Below are 25,163 nucleotides of genomic sequence, written 5' to 3'. Positions count from 1 at the left end.
GGTGACTTGTGACAATCACGTTCTCACCCAAGTAACCAAACAAGTAGAATATTGCCCTCAGAGTTCCCTTGTGCCCCTTCCCAGACGATCCCAATCCTCCCATCCCCACTCCAGAGGCAACCACTGCTCTGATTTCTCTTCCCATTGATAAGTTTTACCTCTTCTTGGACTTCATATTAAGGGAACCATGTTTACTTTTATATCCACCTTCTTTTATTCAACATGTTTCCTGAGGTTCGTCTTTGCTGTTATGTGTGTAGTGCGTTCTTCATCGTTGCTGAGTAGTAGTCCAACGTATGAATACTGCACATGATAAGGGAAATCTGTGTCCTAAGATGGCCAACCGAGCCACCAAGAGAGTCCCAGCCCCTGCCCCGGGGCTCTTCCGGGTTCTTCACCCAGCTCTGCTTCCCGCGCGCACACCAATCCGGGTTCCTCTTCCTGCCCCGCTTCTCGCTCGCGCCAGAAGTGCCAAGTATGCGGAAGTAGAAGTGTATAAATTACCCCCTTTGTGCTCGGGGCTCAGACCTTTGGAGCTCACTGTCCTCTGAGCCTGCCGGCGTTAAGTAAACCTCCTATCCTCCAAGATCTCCGGGTGCCGCTTGGTTCTTCCGTCGGGCGATCCAGTCCAGGTTCCATAACACTCAAACCGTTTCTCCGTACTCTCACGAGCTATTCCATTCTCTGCTATTGTGAATATGTACTATGAACGTTCCCGTACAGGTCTTCATGCGGACATACATTTTCATTCCCTGTAGGTGGATTCCTGGATGTGGATTTATGTTGAACTTGACAAGACATAAATATTTGCACCACTTAACGATCCCACCAGCAATGGACGAGAATTCTAGTTGTTCCATGGCCTCACCAACATTTGCAACTGTTGGTCCTTTTGATTTTAGCCATTTCAGTGAGTATGAAATGGTAATGACCACAGCCTTCAGAGCACCCAACAAAGAGGCTCACGTACCCTGTCACCGGCACTAGAACTTCCTGTCAAGGGCCTGTCTCTGCTACCTGTCCTGCCCTCCCTCCCCAGAAGGTGCGAGCACAAAGTCCCACCCCCAAATTCAGTGACAAAATAGCCAAATGCGAGGAATGCTGTTCCGGGATTGTGGACTTCACCCTGGCTGTGAGGGGCTGAGGTGGCACACGTGCCCACGGGGCATGAGGACTCCGCGGGGAGGAAGGTTAGGAGCAGCCTGTCTTTGGGAAACAGAACATCTATTTCATCCATTTAGGAGTCATGAGATAATCCGCTAAATCACGTACTATAGGCATCCCTTGCCCCAAAGCAAATTCTGAATTCGGCCTTGAGTGAGTCTGAGATGTTTTGCCCTACATTTAAAAAAAAAAAATCATTACTCCCAGCTGGATCAGAAGGCCCCACCCCGCACCGACCACTGGGATGAACAGCGCAGAGGACAGATGGCCCAGTCAACTTCCTGCAAGTTCACAGCGGTCATATTGCAGGCAACCTTGAATTAGGAGACTTGGAAATCATGGCACATACAAAAAAAATCAATCAAATCTCATTTTATGCATGGATTATGAAATAGTGCAAATGCCTGCAAATAAAAAATTACTCAAAAATTGCATAATTATAAAGCTGGCAAGCTAAGTGAATAATAAATTGTGTTTACACAATCGCCTGAGCTGCACCGCTATCATTGGCAAGGAGAAATGCCCACCACCCTCAGTAAGTATATTGTAAAGACGTTGTTTTGTGCATTGGAACTCCTGTATCTTATCTTTATGACTGGTATGTCTTTTAAAAAATACATGCTGTTATTTTTATTTTTAATCCTTTCCATCAGATAACCACGTTATCTAAGTGTTCATTAGGATGCAGTTACTAGATGCTGAAGGCAACACACCAAATGCACATTCAGTTACCTTGGGACAGTAGTCAGATGGGATTAAGAAAAAAAAAAAACTCTATGAAAGCCAAATTCTTATTATGTAATAGCTAACATTAGACTTCACCATGTGCCAAGCCCTGCTAAAAATACACTGCATTCATTAACTCACTTAATTCTCACAACAATCTTAAAATACAGATACTCTTACTGTGTCCATTTTAATGGATGAGCAAACTGACAGGCAGAAGAATACGTTTATTAGGAAGGAGCAGAAGCCAGATTTGAACTCGGGTAGTCTAGCCCAAAAGTCTTAACTACTACACACAACACCATATGTTCTCATGTTTTACGTATTTAGCGTGTCACAATGGTTGTGGATTTGTGTGCTCCGAGACAGTATCCTCACTACCACTAATTTGTATTTATTCCTGTGGGATGCTCTTACATTATGCAACTTTAGGAAAGTTCCTTTTTGTCAGATGTTACAGCCCTACACAGTGGATTGAGTGGCATTAAAAACTCTTGGCTCACACCTCAAGAGGAATGGGCAAGAGTGGGACCATGGGATACTGTCTTAAAGAGTCTCTAGGAGAAAATACTGCAACATAGTTGTAAATTCCTACAAATCAATATATAAAGGATTAAACAAAAGAAGAAAATGGGAATAGGACATGAGCAGATAATTTACCAAATAGGAAACACAAATGGCCAATGACAACCATGAAAAGCTAGTCATCAGGGAAATGCATATTGGCATGAAAGCATGCCAATTTTTCAGTATTTACATTGTGGGAAAACCATAGAGAAATAGGTACATAGCCCTTTTGAAGGCAACTTGGGTGAACCTAGTAAAATTTTAAGTACACTAGGGGGGCGCCTGGGTGGCTCAGTCGGTTAAGCAACTGCCTTCGGCTCAGGTCATGATCCTGGAGTCCTAGGATCCAGTCCCACATCAGGCTCCCTGCTCGGTGGGGAGTCTGCTTCTCCCTCTGACCCTCCCCCCTCTCATGCTCTCTCTCTCTCTCATCCTCTCTCTCTGTCTCATCCTCTCTCTCTCAAATAAATAAATCAAAATCAAAAAAAAAAAAAAGAATAGATAGGAACAGGGGCACCTGGGTGGCTCAGTCGGTTAAGCGACTGCCTTCGGCTCAGGTCATGATCCTGGAGTCCCGGGATCGAGTCCCGCATCGGGCTCCCTGCTCGGCAGGGAGTCTGCTTCTCCCTCTGACCCTCCCCCCTCTCATGTGCTCCCTCTCTCATTCTCTGTCTCGCAAAATAAAATAAAATCTTAAAAAAAAAAAATGTTAAGTACACTAGGATCTAGTAATTCCACTTTGTGAGCGTCTACCCTAGAGTAAGAGACTGTACAGGGATGTCCACTGCAGCATTATTTGTAGCTTGAAATTTAAAACTTCAATGTACACTAATAGATGAAAGTGTAAATAAGCCACAATGGTGTAAATCATACTATGGAACAATTAAGAATGCAGTGAAAGATTAAGTACCAACAGAGTTAAATCTCTAAGACATATTTTGAGTTAAAAAAAAATCAAATTTCAGGGGCGCCTCAGTGGCTCTGTTGGTTAAGCATCTGACTCTTGATTTTGGCTCAGATCATGAACTCAGGGTCCTGAGATCGAGCCCTCCATCAGGCTCCACGCTCAGCAGCATGGAGTCTGCTGGAGATTCTCTTCCTCTGCCCCTCTCCCACTCGTGGTCTCTCTTTCTCAAATAAATAAATAAATAAATAAATAAAATCTTAAGGGGCGCCTGGGTGGCACCGTCAGTTGGGAGGTCAACTCTTCATTTCTGCTCAGGTTGTGATCTCAGGGTCATGAGATCGAGCCTCACATCAAGCTCCATGCTCAGCAAGGGGTCCACTGGAGATTCTTTTTCCCTGTCCCTCTGCCCCTCCCACTCCTGCTCTCTCTCTCAAATAAATAAATCTTTTTAAAAAATCCTAAAAAAATAATCAAATTGAGGGGCACCTGGGTGGCTCAGTCGTTAAGCATCTGCCTTCGGCTCAGGTCATAATCCTGGGGTCCTGGTATCTAGCCCCACGTCGAGCTCCCTCTCCCACTCCCCCTGCTTGTGTTCCCTCTCTCGTTGTCTCTCTTTCAAATAAATAAATAAATAATCTTTTAAAAAAAATAATCAAATTGCATAATGATACATACAGCATAATACTATTTATGCTTTGTTTAAAGAGTTACAAAACAATAGTACATATTACTAAAGGCTACATATATAAACACAGAAAAAAAGATCTGGAAGGAAACCCTTCAAACTGATTAAAAGAGGAGACATGATTTCCTTTTCTGTAATGTTTCATTTTTTTACAAGGTGAACATACTCATGTGTTATTTGTGTATATACATATATGCAAATATATATTATCATATTTTATTTATTTGTTTGTTTTAAGGGACTTGGGCTCAAAAGGGATTTGAGCTAGAAATTCAGCCTCTTCCTCTTACATTACATCCAAAGGCCTGGTGGTTATATAAGCATCCACTGCCTAAATGTTCCGGGCCTGTCCCCTGAGATGGGCTCCACCCTCATGCATGGAATGTGATTTATTATTCATCCTTCTCACTCACAGGCGAGTCGAGAGAAAAAGAAAAAGCCTACACAGAACCAGAGTGTGGAGCCCCAGAGAGCAGAAGTAGGAAAGGTGGGTGGAAAGTGCAGCGACGCATAGTTCAGATCAATTATTACAAAAAGGCAGAACCACTGAACAGTAAGAGATGCTCAAGAAAGAAATGGGCACAGTCATACACTGTGGGTGGGAGTGTAGGTTAGTACAACTTCCAAATGGAGATCCAGTTGGCAGGATCTATCAAGATTTAAAATGGTACATACTATTTGACCAGCAGGTTTATTCCTCAGCAATTTCCCAACAGGTAAACTCACACACATGCAAAATACCATCTGTACAAAGACATTCACGGAGTGTTGGTTTGAACATCAAAAGGTCTGGAAACCACATTAAGGTACACCAATGGATTTCTGGATAAATAAATTATGGTACCTTCATACAACAGAATCTATGCAGCAATTTAAAATATTGGGTGTCTTTACAATTCTATTATTTCTGGAAATTATATAAATACATGTACAGCAAAAAATCTGGAAGGAGAGGTACCAAAATATTAACAATGATTATCTCCAACAGCTGGGATTACAGGATACTGGTTTTCTTTTGTCTCTGTAGTTTTCTTTTTTATGATGATTACATGACAGTTTTATAATAAAAAGAATAATCTACTTTCACTTAAAATTATTTTATATCTTTACAAGCTTACAGACAGTATTTCGGCTCAGGTAAGAGTAGTTGCCTCTGCAGGGAACTGGGTGAACAGATGGCAAATCTATCAAAGGGGTAGGTGCTTTTGAATTTTGCATCAGGTGCATGCTAAACTATTCAAAATCTCTCTCTTTTTTTTAAGATTTTATTTATTTGACAGTGTGCGCACAAGCAGGGGGAGCAGCAGAGGGAGAGGGAAAAGCAGACTCCCTGTTGAACAGGGAGCCTGACATGGGGCTCAATCCAAGACCCCAGGATCATGACCTGAGCAGAAGGCAGACACTTAACCAACTGAGCCACCCAGGCGCCCCCCCCCCTTTTTTTTAAGCACTGAGCTGACTCCCAAGGAGAAAAGCCCTCCTTCCTAGAAATGCTCAGAAAGCCAAAGCTATTCTTGCCAGGCATAGTGCAGGGGAGGCTTAGACAAGCAGGTGAGAGGCCAAATCACCTGACCCCAGTACCCCTTCCGACTCAGAGAATTTATGATTCTTTCAATGAAGGGCAAGAAAGAAAGAATCCAGTGAGAATACAGGTTAAAATTCATTCATTGATGGGTTGTTCAACAAATATTTTTCAGTGCCTCCTACGGACCAGGCACTCTGCTGGGCACAGCAGGGGTGAGCAAGACAGCAGTGGTGTGTGCTTTGAGAGAGGTACACTTTACCCAAGATATAGTTCAGGGACACAGATCCCAATCTGAGGCCTTTTCAATGCTTTTTTCCTCTTCCAGAAAACCAAAGAAAATCCTGGCCCACTTCATTCTATGCATCCTGGGTATCTGGTGATTACTAGTCACACAAAGCTCTGCACCCCCCGCAGTGCTTACGGTGCCCTCCATAGGGAGGTGATCTGAGTGGCTGGTTTCCTCCCATCTTTCAGTATCGGCTTTAAGTTGGTTCCTCGAAGAGGCCATCCCTGACCCCACTCTCCTAGTTTCCTTCCATAATACCCTATTTCTTTCTTTCACGGCACTTATCACAACTGCCATTATTTTGCTTACTGTCTATCTCCTCTATGAAACCTTCTCTGTCTTATTCACTATTACGTCTGTAACACCCATCACCTGTCTACACAGGGGTAGGAACTCTAAATATTGAATTACAAACCAATGTGGATTAAACCTTCCACATAAACCTTCTCTGGTGCACCATCACAAACATTCCCAAAGCCGGGATACCTCGCCTCTCACCCACGACAACATTTAGCAGCCACTCATTTCCCCGTGGCTTTATCTTCACAGCTGAGCTTTCAGCAACCCCATCTCCAAAGGACTCAGAAACACCCCAGTGCACTGTGAATGCAGATAAAAGTGCCCAGGTGGGAAGGGGGATGCAGTTTTAAAAATGTAATTATGGACACCTGCGTGGCTCAGTCGGCTAAGCGTCTGCCTTGAGCTCAGGTCATGATCCCGGAGTCCCAGGACTGAGTCCCGCATGGGGCTCCCTGCTCAGCGGGGAGTCTGCTTCTCCCTCTGCCCCTCCCCCTGCTTGTGCTCTCTCTCGCGCGCTCTCTCTCGCTCTCTCTCAAGTAAATAAAATCTTTAAAATAAATAAAAAATAAAAATAAAAAATGTAATTGCAATAACATGAAGCAAAATGTCAAAAAGAAATGGAAATCACTGCTGTTCCTAACATATCCTTTGCTTAATGGATGACAAATTGTAGCAATAATTCTCAACATGTAAGGGAAAGCTGTCCCAGGATGGGAATCTGGCATGGACAAAGTCATGGAAAGCAGCTCTTCTTTGTTCCTAAGTTTGTCACAACTATTTACACAGTGGCTGGCTTGAATTGAAATTTTGTGGATAAAGTAGCCCTTTTAAACAAGGAAAGAAGCCCAGGATCCATAGCACTCACATTCCACCTGTGTCCTGGGAATGACAGCGCAGAGAATGAGCATTTAAGGCGATATCACCTTGAAGTATTCTTCTGAGATGGCTTCGAGACACTGTGAGCAGTCATAAAATGGAGGTCCATCCAGGGAATAACAACTGGGACCCAGAACATTCCAGATCACCTTGTACTGTATATCCATGGCCCCTTCTCCACGAATCATGCCAAAATGTCAAGAATGTTCTATTTCTCCTCACATCCTCCCTTCTCACCTTGTCCCCAGAATGGGCTCTCAAACGGACCAGCAGGAATCCTCAGAAGACAAGAGTGCGGTTGGTCTGCACATTAATGGGGGTGAGGGACAAAGCCAAGTAGTGAAGCAGCGTTTAAGGCAGGGGGTTGGTGAGGATGGTTGTTTCTTTAGCCAACTTTTTAGGTGCTCTTGGGATGGAGTAGAAATCACACTGCAGCAGCCAGTCTATCCCTCCTGACTCTACTCTTCGCTCTCAACACGCTAGAGGATAATAACAATGTATAGTCACAATAATATTAATATCTCAGATTCACTAAGTGCATTGTTGTGCACTTGTTGGGCATCCCTGGATGACAGCACCCCAGTAGTAATTTGGGAAAATCATCCCTTCACTACTGAGGGCAATACTGATAGGACTGTTCTTCGGAATGACCTAAGCCTGGCAAAATGAACTCCAGCTGCTCCATCAATTCTCAGAAGGAAAAACAAATAAAAACGTTTGGAGTTGATCAGAGTGTCAGCTAGCTCCTGATAATGCAGCTTGTCCATTCTGAGCTTAGTTTTTAGTTGATTTTTTGGTTCTGTGAGTTACCCCAAAGCCTTCAAATGAAATCCAATGTTTGTTTGTGTATTAGTTTCCTAGAGCTGCCATAACAAATACCACAAACTGGGCACCTTTAAGCAATAGAAATGATTCTCGCACAAACTGACACTTATCAGAGGGGAGGCGGGTGAAGGGATGGGTGAAACAGGTGATGGGGATTAAGGAGGACACTTGTCGTGATGAGCACCAGGTGTTGTATGGATGTGTTAAATCACTAAATTGTATGCCTGAAACTAATATTCTACTGTATGTTAGCTAACTGGAATTTAAATAAAAACTTAAAAAAAATTATTTTCTCACTGGAGAATTCTGGAGGCTAGGAGTATGAACTTAAGGGTTCGTTCCTTCCAGAAGTTCTGAGGAAAAGTCTATTCCATGTCTCTCTCCAAGCTTTTGGTGGATGCTGGCAATCCTTGCATTCTTTGGCTTATGGATGCATTATTCTAATCTCTGCCTCTGTCTTCCCATGGCTTTCTCTTCTGAGTGTTTGTGTTCAAATTTCCTGTTTCTTATGAGAAACACCAGCCATTGGATTAGGATCTACCCTAATGTAGTAGAACCTCTTTTTTAACTTGACTACACTGCAGAAACCCTATTTCCAAATCAGGTCACATTCAGAAGTTAGAGGTGGACATGAATTTTGAAAGGACTATTCAACGCAGTAGAGCATGCAACCAAAAAAAAAAAAAAAAAAAACCTGATCCAGTTAAATTCCAAGCCAGTGTTAAGAATGGGTTCTAGGCATTATGTTTTAATGTTAACAGCAACCCCTGAGGTGAGCACTTTTATTACACTCACTTTAGAGAGGGCAACATGAAGACCCAGAGAATTTGTTCAAGATCAAATAGCCAGTAAGAGGCAGAGCTAAGATTCGAGGCAAGGTCTCATCTGACACAAACATGTTCTCCTCCCCACCACACTATATTCTAGGCTTTGCCCTACTTGAAAATGCACTGATGACCCCCTAGCCCCCAACTACAAGCTAGGAAAGGAAAATGGTCCACTTCCCATTTCCACGCTAGGTCTCCACATCTCCACATGGCTATTCTGCCTTCTCTGTACCTCAGAACAGGGGACAACTGAAGTCAGAGTATCTGGAAGAGAAAGAGGAAGAAAGCTGAGAGAATCAGAGAATGGCTGCCATCATTATCTGATCAGAAGTCCACACGGGTAGCAGAGGCAGGAAGAAACCTGCTGAGCTCAGCGTCAGATGGGCAGAGGGACAGGGATGGAGGCAGTCTCTTCTCTGTGGGGCCCAGGCAAACGGTGAAGGGCTCAAGCATAGAGGACCAGAGCACCAAAACATGGCGGGAGAGCTTTAGCCTCTGTAAGACTCTGCTGAATAGGGACTTGGACCATGTAACAGCTCAGGTGGGTCTCTGATCAATCCTGTGAGGCTTTAGGAATGAATCCAGATCTTTCAAAAAATCAGCAAAGGGCAGAGAAAGCCATATTCTTCAAAAATAATAGATCCAGGGTCTGCTGGATTTTGAATGCTAGTGATTAACACTTATCCAACAGAGACCTCCCCCCAGCCACCCAGCATCCCCCAGAAAGACTCTGTGGTTGAGATGCTCCCTAGCATCTGCAAAGGCAGGACCCGGAAGGGGATGCTGATGTGGTACCAGAGATGAGTCAGAATGTCCTAAGATAAAAATAGAATCGATATGCTTTGAACTTCATTCCCAGGGGAAAATCATGTAGCTAGAAGAGTGTTATTGGTACCTCTCTAGAGCTGAAAGAGCATCTGAAAATATTCCAGTCAACATAGGGGGCTTTTTGTGATTATTCTTGTTCTTATAAGAGTACTACGTATTCCTCCTAGAAATACTAGAAAGAGATAAGCAAAAAAGAAAATAAAAATTACTCATTAGCCTGCCATCTGGAGGCATGTCATAAACATTTGTATTTGTATCCGTCCAGGTATTTTAAAAATATCCCCCCACCAAAAAATGGTGTCTAACGTGCTTAGTTTTACAGTCTGCTTCTTTAACTTAAAAACGTACCACAACATCTTTCATCCCATTCAATGTTATTCTACAATGTGACTTTTCATGGCTGTATAATAACTCATTATATGCGTACCCCCATCAAACATTTTAGGTCATTCCAGATTGTTGCCGTTATAACCAATGCTACAGAAGTTAACGTTGCTAAACCTTTGCACGTGATTTATTTCCTTAGACTAAATGCCTAAAAATGTAATTACTGGGCCAAAAGCTATATAACACTTGAGGTTCTTTTTATACGTATTGCTAAACCATCCGGCAGGAAGGTTATACCAATGTATCCTCCCACCAGCAGCAGATGGGGGAGCCCATTTCATGCACCTTTGCCAACAGTGGATTTTGTCATTTAAAACATCTATGAAGTCACCGCTTATTCTGTAAAAGCATCCCCATCCTTGAAAAGCAAGATTTTTCCTGCCAAGGAGTGCACGTGAGTCACTAGGAGATTAGTCCAGTTATTCTAAAGCCATTACATTTCTGTCCTTGTGCCTGACGTAGCTCCTGCACCCAGGGATGCTTTGGGAAAGAAAACAGTCAAGGAGAACTTGAATAAAGAGGGAACACGTACAGATTCTCCTGTCTCTGCAGACACTGAAGAGGCCGGTGCTCCAGTCTCCCCGAGTCTGGATAATCGCTGTGATGGTGGTCCTGCCAGGGGTTCCCCGGAGAGGTTGCTTCACCACAGCCTGAGCTGGACCATGGCTCCTAGAGAGTCAAAAACAGTGATTAACTTGAAAACAAAGGCGATGGTTCAGAAGGATAACCATTAAGCCAAGACAGAGTGATAAAGAGGAGAAAGGGACCCAGTGATGTCAAGTGGCTCCTAATTTGTAGCCCAAGCTCCTCACCATCTGCCCCCCTTCCCGCTTCTCCCCTGACTTTGCCCTCTATTAATGGCATGAATATTCCAGACCCTGTCATTCACCTTTAAGGTCCAGCCTACTTCCTTAGTGTTTCTCAGTGTTTTGTAATAGCTAAATCCACAAATTTGGAACCAAGAGGCCTCAGTTCAAATGCCGGCTTGTCACTTCCTGGCAGCTTGACCTTGGCTGTTGCTTAACGTCTCTGTTTCTGTTTGTTCGAATGTAAGATTAAAAAAGATGACCTCATAGGATTATTGTGTTGAATGAAGGACATATAATTAGTTTGCTGTGTCTAGAATGTGTTTAACAAGTTGTTCTGAGTGAGGCTGCACCCCCAGGGTTTTGAGCCTTCGCTGAAGACACTTGGGCATAGAAATCGGGACTAGGCTGTGGAAGTTGAACACGCCATATCATTTAAGTGACCAACCAAGACTTCAGAAGATGTCTTTTTTTGTTTGTTTAAAGATTATTTATTTATTTTGGTGCGGGAAGGGCAGAGGGAGAGAGAGAATCTCAAGCAGACTCCCCACTGAGTGAGGAGCCTGACACAGGGCTGGATCTCACAACCCTGAGATCATGACCTGAGCTGAAAGCAAGAGTGGGATGCTTAACCCACTGAGCCACCTAGGCGCCCCAGAAGATATCCTGATGTCAAAGTACTATACGACTGTCTGGGGTTGGGGGGCACAAAATACAACTTTGGGTTAATTTTCTCTGAAGGGAATAGATATTCCACGTTATCATTCTGAAGTAGAAAATATGGGTCCAGGGGATAGTCTTCAAAAGTGAGGTGGAAAAATTCCCTTCTCTTTCTGGGGGCCGAAAGCCGGTTTTGCCTGAGCTCCTACCATGGGGATACTTGGGGCGAGTCCCACAGTGAAGGGTAAGCTGTACCTAGCCTCTGGAAGGGGCAGATCGAGGGACCGCACTAGAATGAGTGTGAGCCTGTACCTGGTAGTAATTTTTCTACTTTGTGCTTCCCTTTTGGCAAGCCTCATTAACAGTTTGTACCTGTCTCTGGTGTGTTGTGAAGAATTAAAGAAAGAGCCTGCCTCACACATGAGACAAAATAAACAAGAGACAGCAGAATTTCTTCCTGTAACAGCTGCTGTTACAGGACTACTCACCAGGGCTCAGCACCTGTGACACATGGCCTGGAGGCCAGAGAGGGACATTCCTGAGCACCCTTAAGGCAACACCCTGGGGGCATCTTGGAAACAGCACTTCTGCCCTTTGAGAACCTCTAAATCAGGGCGATAAATCCAATGGGGGTGCATTGTTCTTGTTAAGATCCACATCTCATTCTACCAACACTGCCCACGTCCACGCCTTACAAACCTGATGTGCTTTTAATAAACACATTAGCTTGTTAACAAAACAAATGTCCAAGCCTCACCCAGGCCAACAATGCTGGTCTCCAGACAAGAGGTACAGAAATTGAGATTCTTAACAAGGTTGCCAGCAATACCTATGCAGTCATCCTGACACCAGCCAGCCTGAAACCTGACACAGGTGGATATGAGGGCCACTGATAGCCACAACAGCCTCTGAGTCTCCCACAGGGTGGGTGGGGGTGTGAACGTGAGAGAGATGGCAAAGAACACAGAGTAGGAGGGAGGCTGGTGGGGAAGAGGACGGCTGGAACATAGCCGGTCTTCAGCGCCAAGGAGACATGAGCTGCAAGAGAGGTTAAGGTCAGGAGCTACATGTCCAGAAGTACAAAGTGGAGCTATAAACAAGCTCAGCCCCTTCATCCCTTAGGCATTTAGAGACAATGCTTAGAGGCTAATGAGCTTTTCAAGAGCCTGCAACAGTATTTGAGACCTGGAATAAAGTACTGGCTCCAAAATATAAAAACTGCAAAACAGACTGCAAAATTAGTTAATGCTCAACTAAACACAGAAATCTAGCATTATGCCAATCTCATTAACTGTCAAATTCACAGATTCACAAATATTTTATTACATTTAAAAACAATTTAGAGGGGCACCTGGGAGGCCGAGTTGTTAAGCATCTGCCTTTGGCTCGGGTCATGATCCCGGGGTCCTGGGATCGAGTCCCACATCGGGCTCCCTGCTCGGCAGGAAGCCTGCTTCTCCATCTCCCACTCCCCCTGATGTGTTCCTGCTCTCGCTATCTCTCTCTCTGTCAAATAAATAAATAAAATCTTCCAAAAAAATAAATTAAAAATAAAAACAATTTAGAATTCTCATTTGCAAAAAAAATCCCAAGTATGAATGATTGCTGAGAAACAAGAGCCAATCATAAAATGAACTAATCGCGGAGAGCCAAATAATTTCAAAGGCAAAATTATAAAAATCCTTTCACTTAATTGTATAGTAGGGAAAGTATGGATATAATGTGTGGTATGGATACACTTTAATAGGTTTGTTACAATGTGGGTTCGGGCCCATGGTATGAACTGAACTGTGTTCCCCCAAAGTCATATGTTGAAGCCCCAGCCCCCAGTGTGACTGTATTTGGAGACAGCGCTTTTAGGTGATTACAGTTAAGTGAGGAATAGCAGTGGGAGCCTGGGCTGATAAAATTGCCATGTAAAAAGGCCACATAAGCACCCATCAAGAAGGCTACAAACCAGGTGGAGAGCCCTCCCCAGAACCCGATCACGCGGGCACCGTGACCTTGCACTCACTTCTAGCCTACAGAAAAGTGAGTGAATAAATTTCGGTTCACGAGGCCAGCCAGTCTATGGTATTGTGTTATGGAAGCTCAGAGTGGACTAAGACAGCTATGAAGATTTCAAACTGGTGCTGAAGAAACCATCTTATGCCTGTCTTATTTCCTCTGCTCCCGTGTGAGCTCCTTGGGGTCAGCGGGCACAAGCTACTCCCCCCACTTAACCCCAGAATCCAGCACACTACCCGATACCTGGCAGGCATGTGGTTATTTGGTGAACTGGACCAAACTGAATGTCCATTATCTCTTCCATTATCTTTGAGTCCTCCTCAAATCTAGTCATCAATTATATGATCTTAACTGTGTTTCCCTCTCTAGCAAAGGTACACTTCTCAGGTGTGGAGAGAGGAAATAAAAGCAGAGAGGAGCCTCAAAGCTTCCTGCATCCCTCCACACAGACTAGGGCATTTACCGCTCAATGTGATGCTCACAATCTGGGGTTTCCGTCCTTACACTAAGAGCTTCCAATTATCTCTGATTTGAGCAGAAGAATTTCTTAGGGCTAAGCCCCTGGATTAGATTTTCCCCTGAAATGAACCATTTACAGCTTGCAGCCCTAGAATAGAATTTTCTGCTTCTAGCTCAGCCTTTTATGATGGCAAGGAAGCCTGTCCTCTATTCCAAATCAAACAGCAAAGAGAATAGCTTCTCCTTGGTGGGGGAAAAAAAGTTTTTTGTGTTTGCCTAACTTTGAACTCAGCAAGTATACTACTGATTATCTTGATACCCTGAATCTTTGGTGATTTTTTATTAAAATGTTTCAATTGACATGCATTGGCTAAAAAATTCAGCTCAAGATTATAGTTTGTGTGTCATAATGAAAATACCAAGTACAGGGGCACCTGGGTGGCTCAGTCGCTAAGCGTCTGCCTTCGGCTCAGGTCATGATCCCAGGGTCCTGGGATCGAGCCCCGCATCGGGCTCGCTGCTTCTCCCTCTCCCACTCCCCCTGCTTGTGTTCCCTGTCTCTCTGTCAATTAAATAAAATCTTTAAAAATTTTTCTTAAAAAAAACAAAACAAAAAACAAGCACAGCTACCCTTGACTGAGCACCTTCTATGTGCCAGGCACTTTGCAATTCCTTTAAAACCTGAATAATTTATCAGGGGCTGCTTCGAGTATCAGACTAAAGCACCTGCTGTAGCTCCCTGCACAGCTGTTAGCTCAGTGGATACTCCAGGGAATCTTCTACTACCATACAGAATAGGAAAGAGTCTGGAAACCGTGGATGAGGCAGACGGTCGCAGAGCTTTGCTACACCAGAGCAGCTGTCCATTTGCCATCAAATTCAGCAAGTTCTTCACTGAGTGGAAAGAGGACAGATTTTAGGCCCAGGCACACCAAAATTCACATGTGGCCCGGCTGCCTTCTACTTGTCTGACCTTGGGGAACACAAATCGTCCCCGCCCTCAGCTCTGGTCTCTCCCCCATAAAACTGGATAGGAAACATCCTCCCTCTGCAGTGGCCTTGAGGATTAAACAAGATCACGCTCCGGGCACACAGTAGGCTTGCAGTGGGTGGCGGCTACTGTTATTTTAACTTCATGTTCCTGCACTTGGCCTAGGGCCTTCTGTACCCTTTCCTGAGAAACAGAGAATGGAGGCAGGAGCTGTGGGGCAGTTTCTCAGGTGTCACACGTGCTGCCCAAATACCTAAAACTTCGATCCCAGTGACCCATCATCCAGTTTTCCCAGGACTAACGGTTTTCCCAGGAGGGAGAACTTTCAGGGCTAAACTCAGGACATCCCCAGGTGAACCAAGAAGTTTAGTCACCCTAAGAGACAAGCAGCGGAGGGAGGCTTCAACCGGTAGGAGAAGGCTGACTCGAAGCACGAGGCAAGAGGCCCCATGCTGGGAGATGCAAGAGATGCATACCCTCCCCCCTTTCTGACCTCACTCTGTTTTCTTCTCGCCGCTGCTGCTAAGCGCATTCCCCACCCCATGTCCGCACTTGCCTGGTGCTTCAGCCTGAGGGAGGAGGTTCCTATCACCCTCTTCCCTGATGAAACTTGGAACTAAAAAGGGTTTATTCTGCTTTCTACCCAGGCTTCCTTGATTACTTCAAACTTAACTGAAGCCAAAGCCCTGGAGTTTTGATTTCAAAGGACTAGAAATTACTGGCAGCCACCAGAAGTCAAGTTTCACTTAGTCAGGGTTCAACACTGAAAGTTAAGAATAAAGAGACACCCTTTCACCCAAGCCAGCCCTTCTTTTCGCTATCCAAGCAGGGCCCGAAGGAACTGATCAGTTGCCCCTTTCCAAGTACCCATAGAAAATGATAGCAACTACTTTCTTCCCAAGCCCAGTTTTCTTCTCTTGGCTCCTCATAAGAGGAGACTGATTTTTAGACAGACAGACAGAGACAGAGAGAGAGATTTGATATGCTACCCAAAAAGAAGAAGTTAATAGAAAAAAAAAAAATCACCAACTCTACCTCATACTAGAAATAAAATGTTGTTCATCTTCAGATGAGATGAGTGAAAGCAACAGAGGTGAGTGTACGTTGAGAAAGGAAACATCCTCAGGAAATTTAGAGAAGTAATTTCCAAACCAATTCATAGTGAGGTGCTTTCCTGTCGCTGGGACTCTCCTTCTCCCTTTGACAACAGGCTGACTGGATTCTGAACTTAGATTCATCCAAAGTGAAGCATCTCTTCTAAAGAATGTTGCGTTGATATTCTAGAACCTGAGGTCACAGCACTTTACTAACAGACATCTTATTTCTTTAAAGACACGTACACACAGGGGCACCTGGGTGGCTCAGTTGTTAAGCGTCTGCCTTCGGCTCCGGTCATGATCCCAGGGTCCTGGGATCGAGCCCCGCATCGGGCTCTGTGCTCAGCGAGGAGCCTGCTTCTCCCTCTCCCACTCCCCCTGCTTGTGTTCCCTCTCTCGCTGTGTCTCTCTCTGTCAAATAAATAAAATCTTTTAAAAAATAAAAAAATAAAAATAAAGACACGTACACATCTAACTGGACATGTCCATGTTCAGGGTATTAGGAGTCCCTGAAGTATGTCTCTAGGACATGCCTTACACAGGTGTGGACCCCAGCAATGCTGGGAAAATGTCCAGAGAGGAAAAAAACTTGAGAAAAAATTGCAATTGAGGGAAGAGGTCTACAATCTTAATTCAGGGTTCCATCAGAAAGACAACAGCAGGGAACTGCCAAATATACTATATATTCTTCACATCGGACCCACGGAGAATGACTGTTGAAGGTTCTGAATTTCAAAGCATTTATTTGAGCAGGTTTGTGAGGAAAAGCCTGTATAACACCTCCCAAATCAAGATTCTTCAGATACAGCTTCCTAATTGCCTTCACTCACTGGGTTCTGGGCAAGTCTGTCTCCTCATCTAGAAGGATGCGTCTTACATGAAGGACAGCCATTTTTCTTCTGCTTACCACTCCAATCTAAGTGCTTAACACAGAGTCTGCAACAGAATAAGCATTCAGTAATTTGTTGAACAAATGTGCTATATATGAAAATTCCAGTTTGTAAGGATAACAGAAATTGACAGGTGATTACTAGCTTTGCAAAAAAGATTTACAATAAGATTCCTTTAAGGAGTGGACAACCATTGTCCATGTACGCTGATTCCATCTTTTAAAATTTCATTTGTACTTCACTTTTCTAATCAAACATCTATTGTATGAACCAACTAAGCTGTAGGCCACATAGCTCTTCCACCTAAAAATAAAATGAAAAAGAGAAAGAAGAAAAAGAATGTTCTTTTTTTTTTTTTAAAGAATGTTCTTCTTTACAGAAGAATGACAACTGTATATAAAAAAGAAATAACAGCATTTAAAAATCACCATGTTGAATAGCATCCAACATAACTTATTCAGAAAAGGATCTTGATGGGGCACTAAAACCATTAGGTAAAAAAGAATGGAAACAGGATGTTCCCAAGGTGCCAAAATATCACTCCACAGATTTCTCATTGCAAAAGAAAAAAATGTATCTCAACTCTGGAGAGTTCCAGAAATACTCAAAATCTATCTTTAAAATGGAAAGTTCTGAGTGGTTTTTTTTTAAGTATCATTACAACAAAAACTCTGGAAGTAATTTCAAAAATACATACCTTAATATATATATATATATATATATATACACATATATACACATGCACACACACATATATATATACACACACAAACACCTTTATAATGGAAAGTTCTGAAAGTGATCAAAGTATATATTTAAAATACAGTTTTGGGGTGCCTGGGTGGCTCAGTCGTTAAGCGTCTGCCTTCGGCTCAGGTCATGATCCCAGGGTCCTGGGATCGAGCCCCGCATCGGGCTCCCTGCTCGGCGGGAAGCCTGCTTCTCCCTCTCCCACTCCCCCTGCTTGTGTTCCCTCTCTCGCTGTGTCTCTCTCTGTCAAATAAATAAAATCTTTAAAAAAAAATAAAAAATAAAATACAGTTTTGGAAAATACCAAATTTAGTTATCATTAAGAATGGGACAAACTCATATTATGTACCTCTTGGTACAATGCAATACGAAATAATGTCTAAATTTCATCAAGTCTCTAGACCACTGTCCAACAGAAATATAATGTAAGCCACAGATGCAACTTTAAATTTCATGTTTTTAAAAAGTAAAAAAAAGATGAAATTAATTTTAATGTATTTTAACACAATTTATTCAAAGCATTATTTCAGCAAGACTATCATTACTGAGACATTTTATATTCTCTTTGTCATACTAAGTCTTTGAAAGTGAAAGCATGTTCTACACTTTCAAACAGTACACCTCAATTCAGACTCGCCACCTCTCAAGTGCTCTACACACATGTGGTTAGTGCCTACACTACTGTGCAGCACAGTTCTAGACTGAACCGCAGGATAAGGACAACGGGGGATAGAAGAACAAATTACCACTTAGTCCTCCAGAATGAAAATGCAGGAAGTACTCCCCCGTCACATTCCTAACCCTTAGGGGCAAGGATCATTCCTCTCCTGTTGTTTTGCTTTCTGGAAGTGAGAGAAGGGGTTCCCACCTTATAACCAATCAAGCTGTAAGCCTAACAGTGGGCAATGAGAAATCTTAGTTGATCCTCCAAGTTTTGGGTGGGATCTGAGTATTTTCTAATACAGAGATGAAGTTAGGTCCAAAGACAGCAAGGAGAGGAAAGAGTGTAACCAAGTATCAGCTAACACTGAGACCCTACCAGAGCCAGGCACATTGATCTCTACTAAATAGTCATTAGAACAACTAAATGAATGACTTTCTCAAGATAAAAAGAGATGGACACAATGACCACAAACTAGAGAAGACACAAAACCATACTATCTCATCTCCACACCAAAACCTGCAGTGACTCTGCAGACAAATCAACTTCAAATTTCATCCTGGAATCTGAGAATCTTTATAAGTCCTGATTTACTTAACCTGCTTCCAGTTATCCTCTCATTTCTCCCAGACAAACATTCCATTCCTGGCATTATCTCCCCAACAAGCACATACTTGTTTTCGCTTCCAAGCCCTTACCCACACCGAGTTCTAAGAGTCGGGAAGGTGCACTGCTCTGCTTCAACTGCTACCCCAGTCCTAACCATCCTTTATGCTCTGCCTCACCTGTGAAGTCCTCACCCTGCTCCGTATCTTCTCCCTCCTCTCAGAGCCCTGACAACACGTTCCTATTTGGCCTGTATGCATTCTTGTTTAGTAAGTGGCTTGCAGGGGCGCCTGGGTGGTTCAGTCCGTTAGGTGTCCGCCTCTTGATCTCGGCTCGGGTCTTGATCTCTGGGTGGCAGGTTCAAGCCCTACGGTGGGCTCCACACTGGGCATGGAGCCTACTTAAAAAAAAATTTTTTTTTAAGTGTGTTGCAATGAATGGGAAGTATGGAGGCTAGGGCCCTAGTTTAGCTCTGCCACGAGTGCACAGGATCTTCAGCAGGCCGCTTCTCATCTGTTTCTTCAGGTGGCCTCTATGCAATTCCTTCAGCACACCAGCTACACACCCTGCCTCAGAGCCTTTATACCTGCTCTACCTTCTGCCCAAAATGCCTTTTTGCCCAGATAATAGGCTAACAAAATTACGTACTCATTTACTCTCAGACCTACAAGCCTACTGCTAGAAATTTACTCTTAAGATACACCTCCACAGGGATGCCTGGCTGGCTCAATCGGGGGAGCAAGCGACTCTTGATCTCGGGGTTGTGAGTTCAAACCCCACATTGGGTGTAGAGATTACTTAAAAATAAAATCTTAAAAAAAAAAAAAGATACACTGCCACAAATATAAAACCACATATTCACAAAGTTACTCACTATGTAATTCTATACAAAGTCTATAAAATAGAAAAAGCTCAGAAACAATCTAAATGCCCATCCATAGGAGACTAGGTGAACAAATTGTGATACACTTTCACAACAGTATGACACAAAGCAGGGAGAAAAGAAGAGACAGGAGGGGGGAGGGCGGAAAAGGAGGAGGAGAAGGAAAGAAGATGTCTATGCACTAACTTAAAAAAGGAATGTGTAAAATAATTATATATAACATGCTGCTTTCTTGTATGAGAAAAGAGAAATTAAAGTACATATAGAGAGAGGACAAACTGATGGTTGCCAGAGGGCAGAGGGCGGAGGGATGGACAAATGGGTGACGGGGAGTGGGAGATACAGGCTTCCGGTTATGGAACAAGTAAGTCACTGGGACAAAAGGTACAGCACAGGGAACACAGTCAGTGGGACTGTAATAGCATTGTATGGTGACAGACGGTAGCTACACTTGTTGAGAATAGCAAAATTTACAGACTTGCTGAATCACCATATTGTACCCCTAAAACTAGTGTAACATTGTATGTCAACTATACTTCAATTTTTAAAAAGTACATATAAACATTTGCTTATTTTTGGAAAAAAGAAACACAGGAAAGACAATGAAGAAACTAATGAAAATGGTTAGCTATACAGCAGGGGAGGGAATATGGTACAAGAAAGTAAAAGTTCTCTAAATGGATCAAATTTTGACTTTTGAACTGTGTATTTTATTTATTCAAAAAAACCTGAACTCTACTTAGTAGATTTGTTGCTAATAATAGTACTGGATTGGTAATTCTGAAGTCACTAATAGTCCAAATGAGTAAATTTATTGAGATTATAGCATGTACAAAAAAAAAAATACATCAGTCCACAGTGTTTTGAAAACGGTGAAAGAAAAAAATTGAGGGCAAAGGGAAACCTCTTCTTTACGGAAGAACTGTATCTAATAAATGTAAAAGAAATGACAAAATTAAGAACTCTTCTTATTATAACTATCAATGTAATAATAAATGGCAGAAAGATGACGAACAAATGCTGCCATTTCCTCAAAGTTTGTAGGTAAATAGGATATTCACGTAAGTCTCAAAATCATCACCTTATTAATTATAAAAGGGAAAAAGTACCTTTCCAATGGGGAAATCTGAAGATACCACTTTAACCAGTGATGTGAACACACCTACAATATATCAATGTCAATCCTGATGTGATACAATGGGAAACATCACCCATGTAGCCAAGCTTGTCAAGAATTTTAAATCTGGATCTAATAATGAGAAAATAGACAAATCCAGATTGTGAGGCAAACTAATAACAATTGCCATGGAGTCTTCAAAAATGTTACTGTCATGAAATATCAAAAAAGAAAAGAAAGCTGAGAAATTGTCTTAGTTTGAAGGAAGTCAAGAGACATGACCACAAAATGTAATGCTTGATCTTTGATTAGATCCTAAGAGTTAAATATTATTGATGAGTTATTGGGAAATTTTTATTACTTCATTTTTATTAGGAAAGTTTACTACCTATTATTACTGCATCATGTTAAATTTCTTGAGCAAAATATGTTTATACACACACACATACACATACACACACGTATAGTGATTATACAGGAAAATGTCCTAGATCTTAGGAATTACACGCCAACATATTAAAAGATAAAGTGTCATGATCTGTGCAACTTACTGTGAAATGGTTCAGAATTTTTTTAAAGTATATTCTAAATGCAGGGGCGCCTGGGTGGCTCAGTCGTTAAGCATCTGCCTTCGGCTCAGGTCATGATCCCAGGGCCCTGGGATCGAGCCCCACATGGGGCTCCCTGCTCAGCAGGAAGCCTGCTTCTCCCTCTCCCACTCCCCCTGTTTGTGTTCCCTCTCTTGCTGTATGTCTCTCTCTGTCAAATAAATAAATAAAAATCTTAAAAAAAAAAAGTATATTCTAAATGCAAAATGGTATCCTGGATTGGATCCTGTAATAGTAAAATAGTAAAATGATATCAGTGCAAAAACTGGTGAAATCCAAATAAAGCCTATAATTGAGTTAATAGTAAAATACCAACGTTAACTGTTTAGTTCTGATAACTGAACCAAGGCTATATAAAATGTCTGTTAACACAAGGCGAAACTGTGAAGGGTATAGAAGAACTCTCTGTACAATAGATGCAACTTCTATATAAAAGTATTCCAAAATAAAAAGTTTATTTAAAAAAAAAATGTGTAGAGAGAGAGAAAGCAAAGGTGGCAAAATGTTAGCAATTGGTAAATCTAGGTGATAGGTATATGGATGCTTATTGGCCAATTCTTTTAACTTTGTTTAAAATTTTAAACTAGGTTTAAAATTTTTTGTAAAAATTTTAAACTAGGTTTAAAATTTGTCAAAATAAAATGTTAAAGCTACAGAAGGTTAAAAGTAAATGGACAGAGAAAGATTCCACATGAACACTAACCAAAAGAAAACTGATGTTATTATATTAAATCATCGCCTTTAGGCAAAAAAAATTTCTAAAAACAGAGGAACACTTCCCAACTAGAAAAAGTTCAATTCACTTCCCAACTAGAAAAAGTTCAATTTACCAGGAAGATAAGAGAATTTAAATGTATATGCACCTAATAAAACAGCATCAAAATATATACAACAAAAAGCTGTCTGAACTATAAGAAGAATAAATCCATGATCTTGGGAGATTTTAGCACACCTCTCAAAAACAAAGCAAGAAAACAAAACAGTAGGATACAGATTTGAACAGTTCAATCTACAACCATGACCTAAAGGACATATACAGAACATTATGATTGCAGAATAAACATTCTTTTCAGATTCACATAGAACATGTATAAAAACAGTTAGCTGAAGAAGAAAAAAAGATCTGACAGTGTATGTTAAATTGAATTTAAATTAAAAAAAAATTTTTAAAGATGTCAGTTAAAAAAAACATATATAAAAACTGATTTATACTGACTGGGACACAAGCAGGTCTTTATGGGAGGAGGCACAAGTAGGCTTCTGAGGTGCTGGTGTTGTACTGTTCTTTGGTGATTACATAGGTTTTGCTCTGTTGATAAATTGTTTTGTTGCTGTAATATTTTTCTTAATTTAATTGTTTATATTTTTCATATTTTGAGTGTATATTATATATTTCTTGTTATTCACTTTTTGTGTGGGTGCATATCTCACAACTTAAGAATTAAAATCCTTTAGGAAGATACCAATCTCCTATCAATATGGTAAGCCCAATGCAGCTTATTTTTCCTAAAGCAATTCAATTAACTGCTGTTTCTTCAGTTGAACACCAGATGAAGCAATGGGCTTATGCTTACAGGCTTTCTTGTATAAAACTTACGTATCTTTATTTTTTTTTTAAAGATTTTATTTATTTATTTGAGAGAGAGAGAATGAGAGAGAGCACATGAGAGGGGGGAGGGTGAGAGGGAGAAGCAGACTCCCTGCCGAGCAGGGAGCCCAATGTGGGACTCGATCCAGGGACTCCAGGATCATGACCTGAGCCGAAGGCAGTCGCCCAACCAACTGAGCCACCCAGGCGCCCCAAAACTTACGTATCTTTAAACACAAGAAGTATATTTAGCCCAGCAAGATGCTCATTCTAAGAGAGACACCAAGGAATTGAGCCTGCAAGAGCAAAGGATCTATGAATCCCAACTTACATTAAATCTAAGTTTATCAGCTCATCTAATAAAATAGGTAATAATCCACAATACTAAAATTATTTTCCATCCTTCTTGTTTGCTTTTTGTTTTTTGCCACACACATATAGTTTAATTTACCTAAGTTAAACATAAGTGAGTTTGTATTTAGGCACCAGGAAAGATTACTTGATTTAGGGAATAACTAAGGCTATACAGATTGAGGGAGCAGCAAAAGAATCTAGAGGGCAAGCAACAAAACAGTGGCCCCATAGAAACCAACACAAAGGACATGATTATAGCCTATAATAATCTTAAGCCAATACATCCTGGATTTATTATTATTATTATTATTACCATTAATATTATTAATCAGTAACACCTACTGAAGGCTTACCACGTGCCAGGTACTATGTTACATATATGGTTTCCCTAGAATGTTTCACCTAAACATCTCATGCTAAGTCTAGAAAGTAGCTAGACACATTATTACTTCCATTTTACAGATGAAGAAACTGAGGCTGAGTAACTGGCCAAAATCACCCAAGTAGCAAATGGAAGAAGTGGAAATCTAACCTAGCTAGTCTGACTTCAGAGCATGTAACTTTACCTGCTATGCTATGCTGCCAGCCCTTACCAGATAAAGGATGACTTGCACTTGACCTCTAAGGGATCTTTCAGTTCTAATATGAAATGACTTACTTCAATCAATCTATGATAAAGCATTCAGTGTGGTCCAGTAATGTCAAACTGTTGCAAAATAAAGAAGCTCAGTATCGGGACACCTGGGTGGCTCAGTCGTTAGGCGTCTGCCTTCGGCTCAGGTCATGATCCCAGGGTCCTGGGATCGAGCCCCGCTTCGGGCTCCTGGCTCAGCAGGAAGCCTGCTTCTCCCTCTCCCACTTCCCCTGCTTGTGTTCCTGCTGTCGCTATCTCTCTGTCTGTCAAATGAATAAATAAAATCTTTAAAAAAAAAAAGCAGCAGCAGCTCAGTATAATCTTTTGACTTAACCTGAAAATTAGAACTCAGGTTCCTTACAGTCATCAGAATTGGTCTTTGCCCATACTGTCTTTTTTTTTTTTTTAAGATTAATTTGCTTGAGAGAGAGTGCATGTGTGCATGTGAGTGGGGGAGGGATAGAGGGAGAGAATCTCAAGCAGACTCCCCAGTGAGCACAGGTGGCAATGCAGTCTTGATCTCACTACCCTGAGATCATGACCTGAGCCAAAATCAAGAGTCAGACACTTAACCGACTGAACCACCCAGTCTTTGCCCATATTGAACCCTTAAAGAAATGAAAATATTTTTCTCTAGTGTCAGTCAATACCTAATATTCTTCCTCATATGAAGCAGAATGGCACAGATAACATCAAAAGACATTCCACAGGAGTAAAACAATAAATCTGCAATACAGCAGACATGATCTTTAAACACAACTGGACTTGAGACAAATCTAACAAATGGCAGATTTCTGGGGCGGGGGGAATCCTCTCTTAAAATGCCTCAATTTAGTGTAAATCATTATAAACTGCTTATAAATTATTGATGTTAGCCCTAAAAAAATACTATTGGTGGTTAATCGAATATATTAAAGCTAGAAGAATTCTTATAAATGTAAAACCTATTTGTTTCTTATACAAAATACTTGTTAAGTCAAAATATTCTGTGTTTTTTTAAATCATCATAAGAGTTCTGCCCTTTAAAAAGTAAAACTAGCTAATTCAGTTTTTCTTTTTAAAGAAGAAATATAACTAACTCCATAATGGTATAATATAAAAAGTTGTTAGATGATCCTTAGCCTTCATAAGTAGTATAAACTACACGTC

General features: G+C 41.7%; 1 protein-coding gene across 2 annotated transcripts in view; it reads right to left on the bottom strand.

Moving 5' to 3' along the window:
* Positions 1 to 25,163, bottom strand: part of PLAC8L1 (PLAC8 like 1) — a 27,571-nt gene extending 2,408 nt beyond the window's left edge. Inside the window, exons 1-2 of one of the 2 annotated variants that reach the window (XM_081826906.1) lie at positions 15,862 to 25,163; positions 10,436 to 10,572 (exon numbers count right to left, since the gene is read on the bottom strand). In XM_081826906.1, the coding sequence (XP_081683032.1) occupies positions 10,436 to 10,572; positions 15,862 to 16,064 (340 nt within the window). In that variant the 5' untranslated portion in view covers positions 16,065 to 25,163. The remainder of the gene's footprint in view (positions 1 to 10,435; positions 10,573 to 15,861) is intronic. The other variant, XM_081826905.1, reaches the window with a different exon arrangement.

The sequence above is a fragment of the Leptonychotes weddellii genome, chromosome 7 (assembly GCF_054177405.1).
Source record: "Leptonychotes weddellii isolate Sample4059 chromosome 7, ASM5417740v2, whole genome shotgun sequence".
Lineage (NCBI taxonomy): Eukaryota > Metazoa > Chordata > Mammalia > Carnivora > Phocidae > Leptonychotes > Leptonychotes weddellii.
This window is presented reverse-complemented; position numbering and strand designations above follow the sequence as displayed.